The 26,325-nt window shown below is 41.7% G+C and overlaps 1 protein-coding gene across 1 annotated transcript in view; it reads right to left on the reverse strand.

Annotated features, from left to right (window-relative positions):
- Window positions 1-26,325, reverse strand: part of DOCK11 (dedicator of cytokinesis 11) — a 195,686-nt gene that overhangs the window by 129,175 nt on the left and 40,186 nt on the right. The window contains 5 exon segments of the mRNA XM_033201715.1: window positions 15,147-15,242; window positions 15,861-15,930; window positions 17,655-17,737; window positions 18,231-18,320; window positions 18,405-18,521. Of these exon segments, the coding sequence (XP_033057606.1) occupies window positions 15,147-15,242; window positions 15,861-15,930; window positions 17,655-17,737; window positions 18,231-18,320; window positions 18,405-18,521 (456 nt within the window).

The following is a 26,325-nucleotide window of genomic DNA, read 5'->3' on the forward strand; positions in this document are numbered from 1 at the left end:
AAAAACAGACTTTGAAAGCCTGATAAAAGAGGTGAGAAAAGGGATTAGGAGCTCTCTGATGAATTGATGCTTCTTTCAGTAAGTCACAAACTGCAGGCTATGTCAAGCAATTGTCACAGTGAAAGGCAGAGCTTATTCAAGTTGCAATTTCCCAGCATGATAGATCTGAAATCACTTCAGGGTGGGATGGGAAGAGCAGCTAGGAAATAGACTCCTGGTGATTATTGAAGAAATGCATTCCTATGCATCTTGTCTTATTCGAAGAACCTGGCTTTAAAATTTAAGCTTGTCACTTTTAATCACCCATCTGATTATTCAATATGATCCCTGATCACTTTGAGAACTTTCATTATGCAAAGAGTATTATTTGGCAAGGTCATTCTTGCCAAGAACTTAACGTCTGGCAAAGTACCTGAAACATCAATTTATTTCTCCATAGTATGATCAAGCAAAATATATAAAAGCCTTAAGGGGCATTTCTTTTTAGAAAAACCAGTAAAAATAAATAACATTGATAGTTATTTTTGACTTGTATAAATATCATTGATTTTTTAACGAATGACAAAAATATGTATCAGTGTAAGGAATACCCTAACAGGTTAGACTGATAAATGCTACAGTTTCTATCTCAGGAAGGGGCCATGTAGGCTATATGCTATCAACAGAAAAGAGTCCAGGCCGGGCACAGTGGCTCACGCCTGTAATCCCAGCACTTTGGGAGGCCGAGGCCGGTGGATCAAGAGGTCACCAGATCGAGACCATCCTGGCTAACACGGAGAAACCCTGTCTCTATCAAAAACTTCAAAAGAATTAGCTGGGTGCGGTGGTGGGCGCCTGTAGTCCCAGCTACTCGGGAGGCTGAGGCAGGAGAATGGCATGAACCCGGGAGGCGAAGCTTGCAGTGAGCTGAGATCGCCCCACTGCACTCCAGCCTGGGAGAGAGAGTGAGACAACGTCTCAAAAAAAAAAAAAAAAAGAGTCCAAGCAGAAAACATCACCTTGTTTTACAATTCCAGTCAATTAAATGTTATTGTATTAGTATGCAAAGGAACAAAAGAGAATGTGTGGGCATATTTATATCTTTCACATATTTACATATCTCATATATGTGAGAATATATACATATATTCTCATATTCAATTAATCCACATTTAAGTTTGCTGGAAGAAATCTAGATTAATATTAAAGGAAAATGTTAATCATAATGGTGATGAGATATGTATATTTGCTTATTTATTTTTATTTTTATTAGAGACAGGGTCTCCCTATGTTGCCCACACTGGTCTCTCAAACTCCTGAACTCAGAGGATCCTTCTGCCTCAGCTCCCCAAAGTGCTAGGATTACAGGCGTGAGCCACACTGCCCGGCCTATTTGCTCATTTTCATGACAATGGTTCACATCTATCATTAAAATCATGGGAATACAAGGCTTAAAATTACATGCTGAGGTCATTTCAAATGAATAAACATGTAATGAGCACTAACTTTGTGTAACACATTGCTTTTTAAAGTTATCACAATAATTATCTATAACAAAATTAGAATACATCTTTCAGGCCAAAAGTAACATGAGAAAAATATGAAAAATTTAGATTTGAATTGTTCAATCTAAAACCGAAATTCTGCTGCTTCAGTGGGACAGCCTATAGAATCCACTTGCAGAGTCAACAGCCAGCAACAAAGAGAGAGGCAGAAGAGAAAATACAGAGCAAAACATTTGTGGCATACAGTCAAATTATAGTCTGGGCAATTTTTTTTCCACGTACAGCTGCCTCACCAAGCACAGAAATTCTGTGGCAGCCACCACTTCCAATATTAGCAAAGCACATCATTACAATGGAGATAGAAAGGGATATGAAATTACAGCAAATCACTTCCTGTAACATTGCAATTATATCTAAATGTGACACGAGGGTAGGTACCTTATGAATCTGGGGACAGAACATGATGCCTGAAAGAGCACTCAGAAAGAGCAGATGCCTGAAAGTCTTATGATACTGATTCTCAGCCGGTATCTCCTGCTAACCAGCAGTGAAATTGTCCTCAAGACTCTGCTTCTCTCAGTTACTCGCTTGTAAAATGATGAGATCAGACCAGATGATCTGTAAGATCATACTTTTCCACAATCTACAAATAATTTCATTCAACTTGAACAAATAACACAGCAGCCTTCCTAGCCTGGAAGCTACTCTCCCTACGTGATTTCTCATACACTGGAAACACAGAGTTTGGACAGTAAGGAATATTTTTAAAAGGCGGATCACGAGGTCAGGAGATCGAGACCATCCTGGCTAATACGGTGAAACCCCTCTCTACTAAAAAATACAAAAAACTAGCCGGGCGACGAGGCGGACGCCTGTAGTCCCAGCTACTCGGGAGGCTGAGACAGGAGAATGGTGTGAACCCGGGAGGCGGAGCTTGCAGTGAGCTGAGAGCCGGCCACTGCACTCCAGCCTGAGCGGCAGAGCAAGACTCCGTCTCAAAAAAAAAAAAAAAAAAAAAAAAAGAAGTCATCTCTATGTAGAAATCAGACTCTGCCCAACACATTCTAAGATCTCTTCTCATTCTAATATTTTATGATATATGTTGGGTTTCAACTTCTGAGAAGCTTTTAAGATCTCTTTTGCAAAGAAGAAAGGAATATCCTAACTCTCACATGGAAATCAAAGGAAATCAGAAACATAACTTCCTGGACATTTAAAAAATTTCTACAATGCAACTATTTAGGGTATAAGTTTAGATAATTTTTTACATTTCTAAAAGAAGACAGGTGTTAAAATAATGACTATACAGAATAATGGTAATTATTCTATATCATACCTGTCATTCGAAGGCTGCAAGTCTTTTGTAACTAATAGCTAATTGTTTTAATACCTCTTGGGGATAAGTATCATTACCAACATTTTACCTAACAGCAAACTGAGGGACCAAGAGCTCGTTCAAGTTCACACAGGCAGCCAGGAGTGGTGGTTCATGCCTGTAATCCCAACTCTTTGAGAAGCCGAGGCGGGTGGAACATCTGAGGTCAGAAGTTCGAGACCAGCCTGGCCAACATGGTGAAACCATGTCTCTATTAAAAAAGCAAAAAATTAGCCAGGCATGGTGGCACACCCCTGTAATCCCAGCTACTTGGGAGGCTGAGGTGAGAGAATTACTTGAACCCGGGAGGTGGAGGCTACAGTGAGCTGAGATCACACCACTGTACTCCAGCCTGGGCGGGAGAGCAAGGCCCTGTCTCAAAAAAAAAAAAGTTCACACAGGCAAGTCACTGATAGAACTGGAATCAGAATAGGATAATGGCTACAAAGAGAATCTTGCCCAAATCCTCCAATAGCTTCCCATCTTACTTTACAGTAAGATCTAAAATCCTCACCATAGCCCAGAACACTGTACAGGATCTGGCCTCAGATTACTTGTTGGATTTTATTTCTTTTCTTTTTCTTTCTTTCTTTCTTTTTTTTTTTTTTTTTTTTTTTTTTGAGACAGAGTCTCACTCTGTCACCCAGGTTGGTGTGCAGTGGTGCGATCTTGGCTCACTGCAAGCTCCACCTCCCAGGTTCACGCCATTCTCCTGCCTCAGCCTCCCGAGTAGCTGGGACTACAGGCACCCGTCACCACGCCCGGCTAATTTTTTTGTATTTTTAGTAGAGATGGGGTTTCACCACGTTAGCCAGGATGGTCTCGATCTCCTGACCTCATGATCCACCCGCCTTGGCCTCCCAAAGTGTTGGGATTACAGGCATGAGTCACCATGCCCAGCCTTCCTTGGACTCTATTTCTAATCTTTTTGCTCCAGCTATACTGGCTTATCTGCTGTTACTCAAATATCTCAAGTAAGCTCCTTCGGGTCTCTGTACTTCCTGTTTCCTCAGCCTAGAATCCGCCGCTTTCCTCACTATCCACACAGTTTACTTTCTTACTCCTTTCAGGTCTTTGCTTGAATCTCCCCTCCTCTGGGAGGCCTTCTGTACAATCTGCCCTCATCATAGCACCCAGTTATATCTTTTTCATGGAGTGATCCCTATACAAATATGTTATTCATCTATCTGTTTTATTTGCCATCTCTTTCTAGCCCATGAAGTTTCATATTTCATCTACTGCTGTTATCCCCCCAGTACCTATAACAATGCCTGGACTCAGTAAAATGTTTCAAAATGAATAAACAATGAATGAATGATCCCATTTCCAGCACAGATTCCCCAGCGGTTTCATCCAACAGAATTGCGTTTCTCTGTAATGCCCGTACTCTTCTTTCTCCTCCTCCTTGTCTTTATTATTTTTGTTAGATGGTGAACACAGCCGAAAATTCCCCACCTTACTCAGTGAGGAACATGGATCCTGAAGAGTGGCCCATTCAGACCACCCACAAGAATAAAACAGAGAACAAGCCAAAGGATTTGATTCTATAGGATCAGGTCCTGCCAAGTCTGCTGAAGGTCCCAAGCTGTTGGAATGACAAACTGTTTTTTTTTTTTTTTTTTTTTCTGGAGACAGAGCCATACTCTGTTGCCCAGGTTGTAGTGCAGTGATATGATCTCGGCTTACTGTAACCTCCGCCTCCTGGATTCAAGCAATCTCCTGCCTCGGCCTCCCAAGTAGCTGGGATTATAGGCGCATGCCACCACATCTAGCTAATTTTTTTTTTTTTTTTTTTTTTCATTTTTAGTAGAGATGGGGGTTTCACCATATTGGCCAGGTGGTCTTGAACTCCCGGCCTCAGTGATCTACCCACAGTCTCCCAAAGTGCTGGGACTACAGGTGTGAGCCACTGTGCCTGGCCAGATGACAACCTTTTTGAACTCCTTCTGGAGCAGGAACAAAGGCTTTTGTCATTCAGCGCATCAAAGATAAACAAAGGAAGGAAAGTTGGAGCACTAGTATCCTCAAAGTAGGAAAAATGGCTGGGGGTGGCGGCTCACGTCTGTAATCCAGCACTTTGGGAGGCCCATGCGAGTGGATCACTTGAGGTCAGGAGTTCAAGACCAGCATGGCCAACATGGTGAAACCCCGTCTCTACTAAAAGTACAAAAATTAGTCAGGCGTGGTGGTGTGCACCTGTAATCCCAGCTACTTGAGAGGCTGAGGCTGGAGAAGTGCTTGAACTCAGGAGGCAGAGGTTGCAGTGAGCAGAGATTGTGCTACTGCACTCCAGCCTGGGTGATAGAGCGAGATCCTGTGTCCAAAAAAAAAAAAAAAAAAAGAAAAGAAAAGAAAGTAGAAAATCTTTTCATTCTATACAACAAATCCCAAGAGTGTTTACCTATTGTGTGTACCTAGAGGGGTAATTATTTACTGCTAAGTTGCATGAACTAGAAACCCTTAGAAAGGATGCTTCAAAGGTTTAGAGGTGGAGTAGGTAGGCCAGGAGCAATGTAGAAATGATGTGGGGGAACTTGCCTAATGTCTCAGACAGAACACAATGGAAGAGCCAGCAAGGAAAAGGAGAAAGAGGAGAGACAGAGACACACTGGGTCTTAGAACTGTCTGCACAAAAATGAAAGAAACAAGGGGAAAAAGAACCACAGGAATTAGAAAAGTGAGTTGCAGTAATAATACCAGAATGCCAGGAATTCGTCCTGCTGAAGAATCCCTACCACTACGTTGGTAACCTGATACATCACTCACCTCTCTCATCGTCATTTACAGTCCTATCAAGTTTGTTTGTTTGTTTTTTTCTTTTCGAGATGAAGTCTCGCTCTGTCGCCCAGGCTGGAGTGCAGTACACGATCTCAGCTCACTGCAACCTCAGCCTCCTGGGTTCAAGTGATCCTCCCACCTCAGTCTCTCAAGTGGGTGGGACTACAGGTGTGTGTCACCATACCCGGCTAAGCTTTTTGTATTTTTAGTGGAGACAGGGTTTCACCATGTTGCCCAGGCTGGTCTCGAACTCCTGACCTCAAGTGATCCTTCTGGCTTGGCCTCCCAAAGTGCTGGCATTACAGGCATGAGCCACCACACCCGGCCGCAAGTTTTAATATATGACACTGTCCTACCCACTGAGAAACTGAGTAAAAATCAAATAGCTTTTCTTAAATAATGCTACCAAATCTGGGCACTGAAGAGTTCTTCAACTATTTGATTTAAAGCAAAGTCTAGTAGGAGGGGTCTACAATCCACCTTTCTCATTAAACACAAATTATTTTATCAGATGTATTTCAGCACGGCATAACACTGCTCAAATAATCAGTGACTCTCAATTACTCACATAATAAGGCACACATGCCAGATACTGGCATTCAAGGCCCTCCCACAACCCTAATAATATAAAATAACAACAATTGCTAACATCTGTGGGGTGCTTTGTGCATTACAGTCTCTGGTTAAGTGCTTTCCTTGCATTATTTCACTGAATCCTAAGTAACAATTTGTGTGGTCATTACTGTTATGCCCTCCATATTACAGAAGAGAAATGGAGGCACAAGGTGATACCAAAGGACCAAACCAACTTCATCTCCCATGACTACTCAGCTTCACCTAACCATTCGCCTTATACATATTGCCTGGCACATTACTTTCTCCTTTCTGATTCACTTCCTTCAGGGCCCTGCCTTCTTCAAGAAGCCTCTCTGACCCCAGGCCACAATGATCTAGATTCATGTAGCACTTGGCACTGTACCATCCATTTTTAAACAATTATTTTTAGTGTGTGTCTCACCTCCCAAAAAGGTGGTTTTTTTTTTTTTTTTTTGAGACGAGTCTTACTCTGTTGCCCAGGCTGGAGTGCAGCGGTGTGATCTCAGCTCACCACAACCTCTGCCTCCTGGGTTCAAGCGATTCTCGTGCCTCAGCCTCCCGAGTAGCTGATATTACAGGCGCACGCCATCACGCCTGGCTAATTTTTGTATTTTTAGTAGAGACAGCGTTTCACTATGTTGGCCAGGCTGATCTCGAACTTTTGACCTCAAGTTATCAGCCCACCTCGGCCTCCCAAAGTGCTGGGATTACAGGTGAGAGCCACTGTGCCCAGCCCACCGTCCCAAAAAGGTTTTAAGCTCTACATCTGACACTTCTCTCTACCCTTCACAATGCTAATACCTTGTATTAACAAGGCATTCAATATCTATTTGATAGCCAGGCATGGTGGAATGCACCTGTAGTCCCAGGTACTTGGGAGCCTGAGGAGGAGAATCGCTTCAGCCCGGGGTTGGAGGCTGCAGGGAGCTATGATTGTGCCACTGCACTCTAGACAGGGCAATATAGTAAGACCTTGTCCGAAAAAATTAAATTAAGAATTATTCTATTTGGTCATGAATTTGTTGATACCCAATAGTGTCTGACACATAGGAAGCACCTAATAAATGGTTTTTGAGAAGTAATATGAATGAGGGAAACAAAAATAAAAGACAAATTACTGAAAAAATCTCATGCACAATACATGAAGGCATCATTGTTGCTGTAAGAGACAGTCTGGTAGATTTGAGAATACAATTGGACTAACATATCAAAAATAAAATATTTTCTCTTCCTTTCGTTCTAACACACATAATGACCTTGACCTCCTAGCAATTATTTTAATATCTTATGTGCTTTCTTAGGTCAAATCCTCATTTGATTTGATGTTCTCCCACTACAGAGGAGGGAAAATCCCTCCTGGAAGAGTTAAGGAGTTAAGGACTTTTGGACTCTGGATATATAACAAATGGCTCTCTTTTGTGCCAAAAAAAATTTTTAAGGGCACTAGAAGTGAGTCATACATCAACCAGTTGAACTTGAAACCCCGATATCATATCAAGGCACTTCAATGTTTAATGCTGAGAATGGGGAGGAGAGAGCTAGAGGAATGTGACCAAATGAGCCAAAAAGATGCATAAAGGTGGGTGTCCAGAAGTTGGCCAAGAATCTGCAGCAATTTTTTAAAAATGCAAAAACCACCCTGAAGATTAATCCTCCATATATCATTATATCTCTTAGGAAAAAATAGTTCTAAATACCAGGGGAAGGCTATGTCCAGTATCACAGCTATCTAAGCCCACATTACATTTCTTCGTTGATATGAAAAGAAGTTGAATAAAGCAGATGTCTCTAGCAGCTACTTGGAAAGAGAGGATATAAATGATAGGGGTCTGTTAGGATTGCTGTTTCTATAAAGGTTCGTGTATTCTCTACGACATCTTAAAACTTCTCTCTAATATTTTCCAGGAATTGAAGAGTGGCAACAATTCATCATTAACTAGTGGCATCCTCATTAACTAGAAACCACAAATGAAGAGAATTAATCGCTATGATAAGGCTTGTTCTGTTTTAACCCTGAATACGAGAACAGAGCAAATTATAAGTGCTAATGTTCACTGCACCCCAACAACCAACAAAGTGTTGTTTTTTTGTTTGTTTGTTTGTTTCATTTTGTTTTGTTTTTAAAGGGATGAGGTCTCACTTTGTGCCCAGGCTGGAGTGCAGTGGCACAATCATAGCTCACTGCAGGTTCAAACTCCTGGGCTCAATTCAAACTCCTGGGCTCAAGTGATCCTCCTGACTCAGCCTCTTGAGTAGCTGGGATTACAGGCACATGCCACCACACCCAGCGCAACGGAGCTTTTGCAAGAACTGCATGATGCCAGCAACCTCTTCGGTGAGAGGAAGTGGTTGGGCACGGAGCACTGTGACTCGTGGAGTGATGCACATTATTCGCAACTTTCCTGTAGCCCAGGCTCCTCAGGGCAAGTTTCTCAGCCAACAATGAGGTTATACTCAGCAAGCACTTCTGGGAAAATATGCCCATTTCAGAAGGTGGTGTAGATTATATCTTAACAACTGACCAGAGCAGGTGAAAAGCTATATATTGGGGAAAATATAAATTTTTATTCCATAAATATGGGGTCTTATAATCTTCCAATACGAAGAATTCAGCCTAGTTCCTATACCAGCCCCTCTTTTACCTAGAGCCCATCGACTTGAATGCATTGCAAGTCATTGCAAGAACCATCGACTTGAATGTTCTTGCAAAACTTGCTGGCAAGCTAGCTAGGAAGGTTGAACTTTCTAAAGCAACCCATATACAAATTACTTTGGCTACATTATTTAGGTTGCATTAAAACCATGTGGTTGCTTTCTCAAAAGATCTTATAAAGTTGGAATCTTCTAATTCCCTTTTATCAACTGCACTTTGCTGAGTCTCTTCTAATACTCTTTCCTTCGTTTTATTTTTGCACTTTCTCTCACGATACAATTCCTCCTTCCTTGCTATTAGAGTCCTCCCTCCCTCCCTCTCTCTCTTTTTTTTTTTTTTTTGAGACAGAGTGTCGCTCTGTCACCCAGGCTGGAGTGCAGTGGCACAATCTCAGCTCACTGCAACCTCCACCTCTTGAACTCAGGCATCCTCCCACCTCAGCCTCCAGAGTAGCTGGGACTATAGGAGTGCACCACCACGCCTGGCTAACTACTTTTGTATTTTTTGTAGAGGCGAGGTTTCGTCACGTTGCTCAGGCTGGTCATGAACACCTGGGCAGATTCCTTTATTTCTAACAGTCAAAATGTCCAGGAAAACAACTCAGATCTATTTCTAAAATCAGTTTAAAGTTGTGCATAATTTCAAACTTTCCAAAGAACTGATTATAATTTTTGTTTAAGAGATTGAGTATTGCTCTGTCACTCAGGCTGGAGCACAGTCATGCAATCACAGCTCACTGTAGCTTTGATCTCCCAGGCTCAAGCGATCCTCCCACCTCAGCTTCTCAAGTAGCTGCAAATACAGGCATGCGTCACCACGCCCAGCTAATTTTTTTATTTTTTGAAGACACAGGGTCTTGCTATGTTGCCCAGGCTGGTTTCGAACTCCCGAACTCAAGCAATCCTCCTGCCTTGGCCTCCCAAAGTGCTAGGATTACAGGCGTGAGCCACTGTGCCCTGCACATAATTTTTAAAATTTAGAAATTTCTTAATGAATAAAGACCCTTAAACGTACACCTCTCTCTAAAAGGCATCAAGATGCCTTGCTTTATTCCCTAGCAATTCCAGAGGGATCTGCAGGCCAGTGTCAAGCCACAGGGCATCAAATAAGCTCAGATAAAACACAGGGAAGAAGCTTGGCTTATGGAGGCTGTTAGCCACTGAGTCATGATTAACAACCAGAGCTGCTGTTGCTTCGCAGTTAGTCTGCCGTGAGTGTGCAGAGGCTGTCAAAGCTTGGATTTTCCAAAAGAAAAGATTCTTTTCTCTCAACTCTGCAAGCTCTGGCCCTGAGGTGCTAGTTGCTAAATCTACCAATGCTTCTTACCAGTGTGGGCTGGAGTTCCTAGCGGGCAGGGAACTCCAGATGCTCTAAGGATAAACCTGCCTCCAGGATTGGGGAAATGACTCAGATAATAGCACACCTGAGTCATCTTCCCATTTGCTTATGAGCTTCATTAGTATTCTTCACTTCAAACATTACCATAGTAGAAAAAAATACATAGAAACTTTCCTTTCAGAGTGTCTCAAACTCTGTCAACCCTTTGTCTCAGTTCTTCTGCCTCCGCCTTTTCCAATTATCCAAGAGCTGGGTCAGCTGCTCACCCCATCTTTAGCTTTAGCCTCCTATGCCTGAAACAATCCAGACTTGACGCAGGAAAAACTTATACGCATCCCCACCCTGTAATAGAGCACTGAAAGGTACAACAGACTCTCCCAGGGTGCCTTGTTTCATAGGCCTGGACTTGTGCTTTGGCCCTCACTTCAAGTTCTAGCCTGGAAACTATAAAAACTGCTCCCCTTTTCAATCCTCTGTCCTGTACACTCACATGCCCTGTATTGATACAGAAAGAGAACATGAAAAATGATGTATCAACACTGCAGTTCCAACTAATTTCAATAATGTTGAACTAAATAACAGTTAAAACACTTTTTTTTTTTTTTTTTGAGGTAAGGTGTCACTCTGTCACCCGCTGGAGTGCAGTGGTGCAATCTCGCTCACTACAGCCTCGACCTCCCAGGCTGAAGTGATCCTCCCTCCCACTTCAATGTCCCAAGTACCTGGGACTACAGGGGGCACCCTTCACATGGCTAATTTTGTTTGTTTTTGTTAGAGACAGGGTCTCCCTATGTTGCCTAGGCTGGTCTAAACTCCTGGGTTCAAGTGATCCTCCCGCACTGGCCTCCCAAAGTGCTGGGATTACAGGCATGAGCCACCACGTCTGGCCCAAATACATTATTATAGGAAAAAGTAATATGGCAAAACGCTCAGAAGGTTGTAGCTGAACCTTCCTCTGATTCCCATTCTAGCTGTGACAAATCTGAAATACAACACTACGGCTATGGCTCAGGAGATGAAATCAGAAGATTAAAGGATATGTATTTAGCTCCCAGAAATCCAAAATGGAGATTCATAATCTATAATGGAAAAGAGTGGGGATAAATGAAACTCATAACCAGAAACAGTTCCCAAACCTCAATATGGCCTTTGCATTTCAAAGTATTTCCTATTAATTTTTTTTAAGTTGTGTAGTAGCCAGGCATGGTGGCTGATGCCTGTAATCCCAGAATTTTGGGAGGACAAGGTGGGAGGATCACTTGAGTCCAAGAGTTTGAGACCAGCCTGCACAACACAGGGAGACCCCATCTCTACCAAAAACAAACAAACAAAATTAGCTGGGCATGGTGCTATGTGCCTGTGGTCCCAGCTACTTGGGAGGCTGAAGTGGGAGGACTTGAGCCTGGGAGTTTGAGACCACAGTGAGCCGTGATCACACCACTGCACTCCAGCCTGGGCGACACAGTGAGACTCTGTCTCAAAAACAAATAAATAAATGATAAAAATAAAGACAAAAGTTGTATAGCTTCATATGACCAATTAACTTGGTTTATTCCTCTTTCCCTTCCTTTGCCTACTGTTTGGTAGAGGTTTTAAAAAGAAAGAAATAGGCCAAGCACAGTGGCTCACACCTGTAATCCCAGCACTTTGGGAGGCCAAGGCGGATGGATCACTTGAGATCAGGACTTCGAGACGAGCCTGGCCAACATGGTGAGACGCCGTCTCTAATAAAAATACAAAAATTAGCCAGGCATGGTGGCGTGCGCCTGTAATCCCAGCTACACAGGAGGCTGAGGCAGGAGAATGGCTTAAACCCGGGAGGTGGAGGTTGCAGTGAACTGAGATTGCACCTCTGCACTCCATCCTGGTGCAACAGAGCCAGAAGCCATCTCAAAAACAATAATAATAATAAATGTTTTTATATGTTAATGATCTCACACAGACACAGACACACACACACACACACACAGCCAGAATATGAGCAGCTGAGGATAAAAAGAGGCAAAGCAAAGAGTCTAGCTCAGCTACAGCAAAACAACAATTAGCTGGAGACAAGTGGCAGCTGTCCCCTTCAGCTGTGGGCTATGTGGTCACCAGGTTGCCTTGGACTCACCACACTCTCTATGAATGTATGTATGGCTCCTGCCTGGCCACTGTTAGTGCTAGAGTTCCCAAGCTCAGGGAGATGAAACCCACAAGCTGAACAATCAACCTTTGCCTAGTCTGTATTGGTTTCCTATTGCTGTTGTAATAAATTACCACAAATTGGATGGCTTAAAATAGCATAAATTTATTATCTTATAGTTTCGCAGGTTAGAAGTCTGACATGGGTCTCACAGGGCTAAAATCAAGGTGTCAGCAGGGCTGTGTTCCTTTCTGGATGCATGCATCCATTTTCCTGCCTTTTCCAACTTCTAGAAGCTGCCTGCATTTCTCGGCCTGTGACTTCTTTCTGTATCCTCAAAGCCAGCAACGCAGCATCTCTGTCTGGCCCTCCTTCTGTTCTCACATCTCTTTCTCTGACTGTCCTTTTCTGCCTCCCTCTTCCACTTATGGGGTTCTTGAAATTGCACTGGGTGCACCCACATAATTGAGGATACCCTCCCTCCTGTCGATTAGTGATTTTAATTCCTCTTTGCCATGTAGCGGACCACTGACTGTTCCAAGGATTAAGACATGGACATCTTTGAGAGGCCATCAATTCCTCCTATCACATCAATCAATCAATGTGTATTTCACAAATTATGAGAGAAAATGTAAAGCATGTGCTTTTTGCCTTATATGGACTCCTACAAAATTAGAAGTTATTTGTAAGGCAAATTAAAGTTGAAAGGTATTAAACTAAAGGAATCTGTGGTGAATTATTCTGTAAGACATTAATTTCCTAACATCTTATCTTATGAATCCAGATTTTCACACATTTACTTAATGTGGGGCTAAGGCTTAAATGTGGGTAAAAACCATTCATTCCTTCATGCATTTTTTTATTTAATTTAGAGACAGCATCTTATTCTGTTGCCCAGGCTGGAGTGCAGTGGTGCGATCATAGCTCACTGCAGCCTCGAATTCCTGGGCTCAAGTGATCCTCCTGCCTTGGCCTCTCAAAGTTCTGGGATTACAGGTGTGAGCCCCCTGCCTGGCCCTATTTGAATATTTTGAGAATGTTTGGGAAGGGGAATGCAGTCAAAAAACTATACAACCATTTTCTGATAATCCACACAGAAATGTAACCTTCACACGTACATTTCTGAACCTGGTAACTCTGGTAGGAAATATATTGTAATAAAGCCTTGAGTTTTATTCAGCTGGTGAGCACTGACAGTATACTGGTTAAGAGCATAGGCTCTGACTACAGCCTACCTAGGTTCAAATCCTACCTCTGAAAACTTGGAGCTGTGTGACCTTTGGTTAATTACTGAATTTCTCTAAGCTTCACTTTCCAAATCTATAAACTAAGAATAGTTAGCAGTGCGTATTGCCTAGGGCAGCCATGAGAATTAAACAAGATACAGAATATAAAACACCCAGTATGGTGCCTGGTACATATTAAGTCCTCAATAAATGGGTTCTCTTATTATCACCACTTGCTGAGGCCCATGCTTAGGTGCAAGCGATATACAGGAAGCATCCTTCAACTTGGATTCATTATTTTCAGGGCTTGAAAATGAAAGCAAGAACAGGACATGATCACCAAAGGGAAGGCAGCAGGCAAAATATTAATTAAGATAAAATTTGAGTCTTCCCTTGGTAGATATCCATGGTTTCTACTTGCAGCCTGTGTGAAAGATAGAATGACCTTCAATACTTAATTCAAGTGTGAATCATACTCAGAAAACCACATGATTTTATATTGAATATCTGAAAGAACAGTTATATTTGGTATCAGAGCATAATTTGTTTTTCTGCTCAGAATCCTCATGTAACTTGTTTTCCCTTTGGATTTTAACGGCTCTTTACAGCCTCCAAATAAGTGAACCTCATGTCCAAGGCATTTAAAGCTCTGCACAATTTTTCCTTTTTTGTAAAAAAAAAAAAAAGTATCTATTATTTTTTGAGATACACTCTCTATCTGCTGCCAGGTTGGAGTGCAGTGGTGCCACCTCGGCTCACTGCAACCTCCGTCTCCCAGGCTCAGGGGATTCTCCCACCTCAGTCTCCTGACAGCTGGGACTACAGGTGTGTGCTATCACGCCAGGCTAATTTTTGTATTTTTTGTAGAGACGGAGTTTCATCATGTTGCACAGGCTGGTCTCGAACTCCTGACCTCAAGCAATCCACCCACCTCGGCCTCCCAAAGGAGGAGGGACTACAGGTGTGAGCTACTGCACCCAGCCCAATTTTACCCTTTTCAACGTTTCAACTTTTATCTCACATAAACCCCTTATGCAAACTCACTATCCTGCCAAACTACAAAACTTTCTAGTTAGGCTGTTCTGATTGCACTAAAGGACTGCTTTGTACACTAGTCAAAATAGTATATTTCTTGTCTAGTCTGGAGGCTGAGACCAAGGACCCCATCTTAGATATCTACATATTTCCCCACAGTGACTAATATGTAATAAGTACCTAATTAATATCTGCTAAAGAAATGGATTATTTGTCCTTCCACTCATTAAGGTCATTTCTACATATGAAACTTTGATGCCCATTTTTCAAAGCTATTTTCCTCCTTCAACTGACAGCCTCCTTTTTAAACATCCTGATTCACCAGATAATCATTACATTATATGTCTTTAAAAAAGTTACACTTCTAAATTTATCCTGATGTTCTAGATTTTTTAAATTCCATACGTCTGTGAGAATCCTCTCCCTTTTTTTTTTTTTTCGCTAGGGCTCTTTGTAAAATAAATATTGTTTCCAGATAGGCTACTTAATGCCAATATCGTTAAAATGATGGAATAATATAATAACTACTTCCTACCTTCATGGTTACTGTGATGGTGCTATTTACATTTGCTTTATGCAACCAGCCTTGTTTTATCACACCACCCTTCTGAGAACATAAAGAAGATGAGTCCTGAAACAGAACAAAAATAATCAGTAAAACAACAGCCAGCCTGCCATCTAATTAGCCAAACATTTAGGGGCACAGAATGAGGCCCTGCCCATTTCCTAATTAAAACATAAAGTCCCCTCTTCCCCATGAGGATTTAAAATAGTTGACTGTAGAATGAAAGGCTCTGTGCTATGCACACAGTAGGCACTCAGTATTTACTGAATGGTATGGGCTCTCTTCTGGAACTCTTCTGCATTATGTAAACAGTCGAACTGCACCTCAAAATGTCACAGACATCCGGCCATCTGTCCCAAGAGGAATCTATCAGGCAGGAGAGTCCAGATGAATCACCACACCACATGCCCAACTCGAGAAAAGCAACTCCACAAGCATGTCCCACAGGTGGGGGAACATGTTTATGTACAAATCACAGCCCCTCTCACTTGTTTTTTTTCCCTACTTGCAAATACAGTAATTAAAAAAAAAATTGAAAAGCACCCAGTTTGAAAGCTGGCCACAGATCATTCCAAAACAATTCTTTCCTTCATATTTTCTCAAGAAATTCCCTTTGAAATCTTTTTCAGCAAAGTGACCGTGAGAAAACTAGCATAGTTACCCCACTGTTGTCCCCATTCTTACCTCATCTTTCTCACAGTCTTCATCTATCTCAAATACATGATTAGGAATCTTTTCTGGTCTCAAAGATTTACTGCAAATATAAGAGAACCGTCTTAGACACTAAACAGAACAGACCAACAACAAAAAAACACAACAATAATGACAACAACAGTTAAAGCAAGATGAGCAGATTTCTTTCTTTCACAAACAAGAAAATGCCAAGACATCCTATTCTCCTTTCCGAATTCAGATTCTCCTCTTTGAGTAAACTTACTGTAAGTTTTTGTTTCTGTAAGGACTTCCACATATGTGGCCAGCAACGAAGACATAACTAAGCCCAGGAACTTAGGGAGGGCAGAAGTTGCTAAGGATCCTGTGACAGAGCTGTTAGTGGTGGCAGAACTTCTCCTTCCCCGGGTCAAAAAGCAACACAGGCCGGGTGTGGTGGCTCACGCCTGTAATCCCAACACTTTGGGAGGCTGAGGCGGGTGGATCACCTGAGGTCAGGAGTTCGAGACCAGCCCGGCCAACATGGTGAAACCCTGTCTCTACCAAAAATAAAAAAAAAAACCAATTAGCTGGGTGTGTGGTGGTGGGTGCCTGTAAGCCCAGCTACTCAGGAGGCTGAGGCAGGAAAATCGCTTGAACCCAGGAGGCGGAGGTTGCAGTGAGCGGAGTGGTTGCACCACTGCACTCCAGCCTGGGCGACAAAAGCGAAACTTCGCCTCAAAAAAAAAAAAAAAAAAAAAGGCAACAGTATAATTCTGGCTCTTGCATTTGTTTGTGGTATGACCTTGGACGGGTCATTTTAGGACTCTGTTTTTTTCTTTTTCTTTTTTTTTTTCCCCAAGGATCAGGCTGTCCATATAGGACTCAGTTTTCTCCTCTTTTGGAAAGTGCTCTGAAAACTACAAAAAGCTAAACAAATGTCTTATTCCTCTGCTATTTGTTCCAAAAACATTTCCCATATGACATCCTGTGAGGAATCAGTACTAGAGATGAGAAAATGGAGAGCTCAAACAGGTTAAGTGACTGAGTCATGGTCATCCAGCTAGTAAGTGGTAGAAATAAGATTTGAGCCCCAACAGTGTGGCTCCTGGGCCAGTGTGCTCATGCTATTCCTTCAATTCAATTGAAAGAGATGTAATTTTTCCAAGGGATGGCTAGGTTCACCAAACTGAAGTCATTATCATCAAGCTTTTTCACTGACACTACTGGAAAATGCTCACTACATTATCCACCATCAGCTAAATTTTAGTTTATGATCAATACAGGTTCACTAAAGCCAAAAAGTGAGCTTTCGTACATTTTGGAAAGAATTTCAAAGATGAAAGTTAAAACCTATTCAATTAACCAAAACACTGCATTTAACCAAACATGCAGTTTATTTGAAGACTTGCTTTATTACAAATTATAACTGAAAGGTTTCACAAGTGATTTTTGTTTGTTTGTTTGTTTTGAGATGGAGTCTCACTCTGTTGCCCAGGCTGGAGTGCAGTGGCACGATCTCCACTCACTGCAACCTCTGCCTCCTGGGTTCATACCATTCTCCTGCCTCACCCTCCCAAGTAGCTGAGACTACAGGTGCCCGCCACCACGCCCAGCTAACTTTCTGTATTTTTAGTAGAGATGGGGCTTCACCATGTTAGCCAGGATGGTTTTGATCTTCTGACCTTGTGATTCGCCCGCCTCGGCCTCCCAAAGTGCTGGGATTACAGGCATGAGCCATGGCGCCCGGCCTCACAAGTGGTTTTAACAAGGTAAAAAAGCTTAATAATTCTCCTGTTGCATGTTTCCCTGGAATGCTAAACTTACCATGGCAACATTCGAAAGTCCCCAGAGAAGTCCTCATACTTGTAGTTTACCACGTGCCAATCTGTGCTATAGGTTTTAATACACTGAAAGAAAATAGGAACCTTGAATTTGAAATATAGGAAAAGTACATATATGTCCACTTTTTAAAAGTCTGGTACTATGTCGACAGGCTTTTTAAAACCATTTGGCAATTACTGGTACTGGGATCTTCCTTTATGGATTAACTGTGCCTCTCTTACCCAGTTGCTGGCAATAAATCCCAATTCATATGCCCTTTGAATACTCTGACTCTCAGTGCAAAGAGTATTCAAATCCAAAAGGAAAACACTAAGGTCATATGTACCTTGTGGAAATGTTTAAGCTTTATCATCATATAGACTTGTTACCATCATATACACTTGTTATTTAGGCCAGTTAATGTTAGTAATTTTATTTTATCTTTACATTAAAGGAAGACTACTTTAAATATTTTATATTTATTTATTTATAAACAGGTTACAATATATAAAGACACATAAATATTGTATATATTTTAAATATACAAAGAATATTCTTCTGTGGCCTTAGAGCTCTTACCTCTTTGACAAATAAACTCTGGGCCCTCTTTTCAGCATCTTCTGGTACAGTAGACTGCACCGTTCTGCGCTGACGACCTATTACTGAGATCTAGAACACAAAGAACATTCTTGTTGTAAGAACTGGCTTGAAAAATATGGGCTTTTTTCTTTAAAGAAGTGCTTGTGAACTCACAGATATATCTTCCATTGGAAACATAAGCAGATCTCGGAGGGGGTCGCTGTAAATCTGGGTTTTTCTTTGGGCAATAACATTCTCATAGTCCAGGGGCTCAACAACTTTGGCCTTTTCCTTTATAAGAGACAAAAATAAAGTTATTATGATCAAACCCACAAGAGTTAAATTCTTTTCTATGTACTAAAGATACATTACTTCTCAAAAGAAGGGATTACTGATACTTATAAGTACTTAATGGAGACACTTTCACAAGAGAAATATTCTTCATAGCTAGACACACATCCCAAACACATACACACACACATACAGGCATTCTCTTGCTAAAGATAAAGAGTTCTGGCTGGGTATGGTGGCTCATGCCTGTAATCCCGGTACTTTGGGAGGCTGAGGAAGGTGGATGACTTGAGCCCAGGAATTAGAGATCAGCCTGGGCAATATGGGAAAGCCCCATCTCAACAAAAAGTACAAAAATTAGCTGGGTGTGATAGCTCATGCCTATAGTGCCAGCCACTCAGGAGGCTGAGGCAGGAGGATCACTTGAGCCTGGGAGGTTGAGGTTGCAGTGATCTTTGATTGTGCCACTTATACCTGGGCAACAGAGCAAGATCCTGTCTCTCCCAAAAAAAAAAAAAAAAAAAAAGAACTGTGTTATTCTACTTAATCTGTTTGCCTTCTAAAAAATATTGAATTTTAAGTAAAACAAAAAGTGGCATACTTGGAAGTCTGCCTGTTGGTATTTACTGCATCTGCACTACTCTCTGGGCGACGTTGGGGGAGAAAGTATCAACATTCATATTCCTACTCTGTACCAGAGACACTGTCCCATGGGCGTACTAAGTTCCAGCATAGCTGGGGCAGGCATAGGTACTAGAGATGCTTGATCCCATGGGCAGGTTATGAAAGGGTGAAGTTCAAGGTGACAAAGTCAGTGGATCCCTGCTGGACTTCTAGGCGAGCTGGCCATTGACAGTAGGGCCCAGCCTGAAGCTAAAGTAACAAGAAGCAGGGTCAGTGATGCTAAGAAAGCCAGGATGTAACATAATAAGAGTAATGGTAACAGTTCACATTTACTGAGCCCTTTCTATATGCCAGGCACTGTGCTAAGTGCTTTCTGTACATTTTTTCATGTAACACTCATAGCAATATGAAACAGATTGAATCATTATCCCCACTTTACAGATGCAAAGACTCTGGACCTAACTGAGGTTAAGTAACTTGCCTGCCTTCAGAACTGGAATTCAAATCCAGGACTGTGACTGCAAAGGCTCTGCTTTTGTTTTTCCCCTCAGAAATACACAAAGACGGCTCCCACTTCTGCACACCCATGGCTGACCCTGCAGCTGTGTGTACACGTGCAACTGACTTCAATGTCTATCATCACTGATTTTCACTGTCACAGGTGTGCATGTCATAAGCCCCAACCCCTACAGCCATATGAGGTGATCCTGACTTCCACCACTGGCCATCACTACTTACATGCACCCATAGCTGTCATGCATGCATACCACCAGCCCTGACCCCTGCAACTGCGGCGGGGCTGGGGGTGGAAAGAAGAAAGAAATATACCAAGATTCTCATGTGCATGGTACTGAACTGGGAATGGGATCCCACTATTTACCTTCCTATCATTTTTTTCCTTCATTGAACTTACCACAATCTGATATACCATCTATTTCACCTCTCTATTTGAGAGCAGGGATTCTCTTTTATTTGTTTACTTCTTTAATCCCAGCACTTAGAATACCTGGCACACGATAGGCATCCAGTCATCGATTGCTGATGAACTTTGAGATATTCAGATTCAACCAGAGCCATGTCTCACATGTCTCACATTCTAAACCAAGCTGGGCAGACAGTAGTAATTTTTAATGATGATGTTTCATATGAAATTATTTCCTTAAAATTTTATAATAAAAACTGTATAAAAACTCCAAATATAATTTATATTAAGACTTAATATTATAATAGCATCGGGATTATACTTGTATTTGTGTACATAGTATTTGAGGTAGTCTCTAGTATCACTATATCCATAGAAAAGTTGAGAATAGTTTTTATACATGGTTCGCAACAGGTCACAGCTATACCCAATTTCCATATCTGAAGGGCATCTCAGAGTTTCCTGTAGAAGATTATTTAGAAAGATTAAAGTAGGCCGGGCGCGGTGGCTCACGCCTGTAATCCCAGCACTTTGGGAGGCCGAGACGGGCAGATCACGAGGTCAGGAGATCGAGACCATCCTGGCTAATATGGTGAAACCCCGTCTCTACTAAAAAATACAAAAAATTAGCCGGGCGAGGTGGCGGGCGCCTGTAGTCCCAGCTACTCGGGAGGCTGAGGCAGGAGAATGGCGTGAACCTGGGAGGCGGAGCTTGCAGTGAGCTGAGATCTGGTCACTGCACTCCAGCCTGGGCGACAGAGCGAGACTCCGTCTCAAAAAAAAAAAAGATTAAACTCCTCTGACCAATGAGCTCAGTGTTCAACAAGTCTAAAAGATCCTAATCGTTATGCTTTATTTCAAGTCTTAAATTTGGATTTGTAGACCCACGTCTACAAAGATCAAAGCAAGTTGGTCATCCCTCTCACGTCTGCAAATACTACTGCAAAATGAGTTGAAATAAAAGGAAAAAACCGTATTTGAGGAATTCAGATTTTCTGACAGGAAAATCTGACCCCTTTCAGCCATACCTACCGTGTTTCCATGCACTCAAACAAAAGGAAACTGACTGTATCTTCCAGTTCTAACGCTCCCAGTCTGAGATCAATTTCTCAGAGAAGTTGAATGTATAAGTCCTATCTAAGAAAGCAAGCTTGAGGCACTAAAAATAATCTAAGTCTTGCTTTTGGTGCCAACTATTTTCCTAGTATAGATTGCAAAAACAGTCCTCAAATTTCAGTGTTTTAACCTGTTGAATCTGTCAACTTCTCTGTACAATAATTTCACAAGTACCTACTTCAGGTATATTTGAAAAAGAAAAAAAAAAGAAAATCCTTCAGCTTTCCTTTTGCTTTTCTTTCTTTCTTTTTGATTTTATTTTATTTTATTTTATTTTATTTTATTTTGAGATGGAGTGTTGCTCTTGTTGCCCAGGCTGGAGTGCAATGGCGTGATCTCGGCTCACTGCAACCTCCACCTCCTGCCTCAAGCCTCCCGAGTAGGTGGGATTACAGGTGCCCGCCACCACACCCAGCTAATCTTTGTATTTTTAGTAAAGACAAGGTTTCACCATGTTGGCCAGGCTGGTCTCGAACTCCTGACCTCAGGTGATCCACCCTCCTTGACCTCCCAAAGTGTCGGGATTACAGGCGTGAGCCACCACGGTTGGCCCTCCTTCAGCTTTCTAATGTAGCTCCAAATTAATATGGAAAGAATATGTCGAAATGAATCACTTGTTTATTTTTTTTAATTCATGGGGTACAAAGTGGTGTTATGATTTTTAATACAATGTAGAATGATGAAATTAAGCTAGTTATATCTATCACCTCAAGTATTTAACATTTCTTGTGATGAGAACATAAGAAATTTATTCTTAGTGATAAGATGTACAGTACTCCATTATTAAGCATATTCAGCATGCTATATACTATTGATCTCAAAAAAAAAAACAAACTTATTCTTCCTGTTTAACTGAGACTTTGTATCCCGCCATTGACTACCATCTCCCCTTTGCCCCCAGCCTCCGGTAACCACCATTCTACTCTCTGCTTGTATGAGTTTGATTGTTTTAGATTTCATATATAAATGAGATCAGGTACTATTTGTCTTTCTTTGCGTGACATATGTCACTCAGGGTAATGTTCTCCACTTTCTGAATTACTCATTTATTTAAATGTATAGTATATACCTTCTAAAATGAAACAGCTTACCACATGTTTTGAAGGTCATATATTTATGTTATAGAAAACAAAGTTTCACTTTTCATTTAAAACTGATTAAACTAAGCATTCTGGGTCTTCACACCTACTTCCTTTGTCGGGGGTAGCTCAATTGTGGAAAAGTTAGTTAGGGTGGCTCTTCTGGGTCCCACAAAGCTTCCCCTAATAGAAGATTCAGGTCTGTGAATCAGGATTCATCTTTCCAAGAAGAAAGATGAGAAGGGACTGAACCCTACATTTCCCTTCTAGTAGGATTCAGTTATAACTCTGAAGGCCTCAGAGAAGAAAATCTATGACCTATAGAATTATCATGATTTAATGGTGGCTGTGCCCAGCAGTCTCCATCATATCCCTTATCTAACTTTCCCATTTGGCTTTCTCATTCTATTACTAGACTTATACATAAAAGCTTCTATTACACTCAAAGAGGGTCTTTCTTTCAGGTTTGTAATTTATCCTTTCTGCCAGTGTACATACTGATTGGCCCGCAAAGGTGCTTTTTCATAACTCCAAAAACCCGTTACAATAAATGGTACTTCATAAACATTCAAATAATAGCAACTTCCATACAGTTCCTGAGCAGTGCTAAGTATAAGGCGAAGGCATTTATGCAATCTGGAAAGAAGTGAGCATATGTTTCAGTCTTCTTCCCGTAAGTAGTGACAGGAAAACCGTCAACCTAAATTTGGAACCAGCTCAGTTTTCACCATCGGGAAAACAAAACAAAACAAAACAAAACGATTTGTTCTTGAAAGTTTTCATTCACTGACTCCTAAGCTTTCTTGAATAACTTGCTAGTAATATTAGTATTTTTTGCTAATTCATTTCAATGTCACTTTGCAGTCTTAAGAAAACACTTTCATATGCATTCTGTTTGTTACCAAACGCTTGTCAAGTAGACAAGGAAAATACCATCATTTCAGCTTTATACATCAAGAAACTGGCTCGGAGGTCTAAGTTCATCTATCTACATTAGGAGCTGAACCAGGATTCAAACCCAGGTCTCCCAACTCCTGATCCTTGTTTTTATTAGTTTCCTGAACTTATTCACATGTAATCCTCATATTTGCCATACCATGTATTATCATTTACTTCATATTTTTCTTCAAATCAAGTATTTTCTTATTGAAAACGCTTATTGAAAAAGAAAGCTTCATATCAACCCATAAAGGAGAATAATTGCATTTTTCTATCTCTAGTAAAATAAAAATGCCAATTTTGGTGCCATGGTGTGGGATACAGTACACTTTTCCATTGCTTACTCAGGCCACTAAGGACCAAATCTCAACGAGCTTTCTATGTGCAAACTCTACAAATGGGAAGAAATGCACAGCTCCATAAATTGAGATAAGTTTATTTCTAATATAGGTAGAAAGGACAGATAGCAAAAAAGGAAACTCGTCAGAATAGATTCAGTTGCAGTCCACTTCCTGGTCCAAAGAGAGGAAACAATGGATCCTCACTGAGGGTCACTAATAGCATCACCACTTAGGCTTTATAATTTGTGGTGGTTCCTGTACATTCACAGTACAGGATGACTGATCTTTCATCATCATAACTGTATGTGCGTAAATATAAAACCATGCTTGTAATACTAAAATAAATACATAAAAAGGTACGTAAATGTATATATTCAACCATCCAACCACTCATGTATCCAAAAGCATATCTGACTAGCAAGCATATTTATGTTGTAATTAGAAATGTGTAAGACACAAGAATAATCACATAGTATTTCTCTGTAAGCAATGCAAAATGAGCCTGGGTTACTTCTGCTTAAATATCATACCAAAGGTCATTAGTTTACCGGTAAATCTTTTACTTTAGAAACTAGTTCTCCTTAAGAATTCTAAGAATGTCTCTTCTGCAAGTCTGAAGTGAACACTGGCTTCGTAGAATCGCTCCTTTATCACACTGGGAGGGTTACCAGAAAGCAGGCAGAAAGCTTAGCAGTATGGCACAGGGCCAATTCAAAAACATCCCTGCGCCACCACGCCACCACTACCATCACCCCATCCTCCAAATTGAGTTTCAGCACAAGGAGGAACATGGCAACTACTGGTTTCAGAAAGAGCATGATTAGCCCAAAAGTTCTTTTTTGCAGTATTGCAGTCAGACTACAGCTTCAATGACATCTGAGCATTTTCTTTTTTTTTTTTTTTTTTGAGACGGAGTCTCGCTCTGCCGCCCAGGCTGGAGTGCAGTGGCCGGGTCTCAGCTCACTGCAAGCTCCGCCTCCTGGGTTTACACCATTCTCCTGCCTCAGCCTCCCAAGCAGCTGGGACTACAGGCGCCCGCCATGTCGCCCGGCTAGTTTTTTTTTGTATTTTTTAGTAGAGACGGGGTTTCACCATGTTAGCCAGGATGGTCTCGATCTCCTGACCTCGTGATCCGCCCGTCTCGGCCTCCCAAAGTGCTGGGATTACAGGCTTGAGCCACCGCGCCCGGCCGACATCTGAGCATTTTCTTACGAAAAATAACAAGTCTTGGGTTAGAAGTAGCACACTTGGCCAGGCGCGGTGGCTCAAGCCTGTAATCCCAGCACTTTGGGAGGCCGAGACGGGCGGATCACGAGGTCAGGAGATCAAGACCATCCTGGCTAATACGGTGAAACCCCGTCTCTACTAAAAAATACAAAAAAAAAAACTAGCCGGCGAGGTGGCGGGCGCCTGTAGTCCCAGCTACTCGGGAGGCTGAGGCAGGAGAATGGCGTAAACCCGGGAGGCGGAGCTTGCAGTGAGCTGAGATCTGGCCACTGCACTCCAGCCTGGGCGACAGAGCGAGACTCCGTCTCAAAAAAAAAAAAAAAAAAGAAGCAGCACACTCAAAAAGAGGTGAGTCTCTCCTTCCCATCATTTCTCCACCGCCTTCACTTAGGAATTTCTCCAGACCCCCTAGTCATTCGGCTCTCCTTTCCTCTCAGACATCTGTAAGCAGAGGTTAGAGTGCTTTCTCCAGAGAGCATCTTAAAATAACACTTTGCACTCAAAATGGCCACTGGGGGCATGCAATTTCGGCAGCACAGAAAACAAAGTGAGCTCAGCATAAAGATGCATTTAGTGAGTTCCTACTGAGGTTCTGGCCCTGTGCTAGACCCTGGGAATGCAGAGGTGAAAAAAACAAAACAAAACAAAAAACCACCTTGCCCTTGAGAAGTTCACAGTCTCGTGGGGAAGGCAGATAAACCCAAGATGTGAGAGCTGATCACAGTCTGTTGTAATTTCTGTGCATCCATCATGCCCTTTGATAGCCATATCTTCTTCCAAAAAAGGAACTGTACAAGTGTGTTTGCACACTAAAATGTGTGAGACCATCAATTCCCCATTAGATCAATCAGAAGAATTTCACCATATCTGTTTATGTGGTCTCAGATCATGTCATCTTGCCTTCTAGTTTTATTCATAAACCCTGTAAGATCGGAGACTAGGTAACTGTCAAGAGTGGTGTGTGAATATGAGGAGAAGCAAAAGTTGTGTTATGATTCACAGAAGTGAGAGATGCCACCACTGTAGATTAGAGACTTCTAGAGAGGAACCGTATACAGCATGGCAATAATGGAACCATAACTGTAAGGAATTTTTTTTTTTTTTTTTTTGAGACATGGTCTTACTCTGTCGCCCAGGATGGAGTGTAGTAGTTTGATCACAGCTCACTGCAGCCTCAACCTCCCTGGGCTCAGGCAATCCTCCCACCTCAGCCTCCGAGTAGCTGGGACTACAGGTGTGTGCCACCATATCAGGCTAATTTTTGTATTTTTTATAGAGACGGGGTTTCGCCATGTTGCCCAGGTTGGTCTCAAACTCCTGAGGTAAAGTGATCCACCACCAAACCTCCCAAAGTGCTGGAATTATAGGCGTGAGCCGATGTGTCCAGCCTGTAAAAAATTTCTTCATAAGATTCAAATAAAGAGTACTTGACTTTGTGATGACCATGACCCTGTTTGTTCTAAATCTGACCATCTTTCAGCAGCTCATCTCTTTGTCTCTTCCCCAATAGGAACTCCAATTACTGAAGGAGCTTTGCATAACTACAATCTAATGAT

Source organism: Trachypithecus francoisi, unplaced genomic scaffold (assembly GCF_009764315.1).
Source record: "Trachypithecus francoisi isolate TF-2019V2 unplaced genomic scaffold, Tfra_2.0 Lachesis_group6, whole genome shotgun sequence".
Taxonomy (NCBI): Eukaryota; Metazoa; Chordata; class Mammalia; order Primates; family Cercopithecidae; genus Trachypithecus; species Trachypithecus francoisi.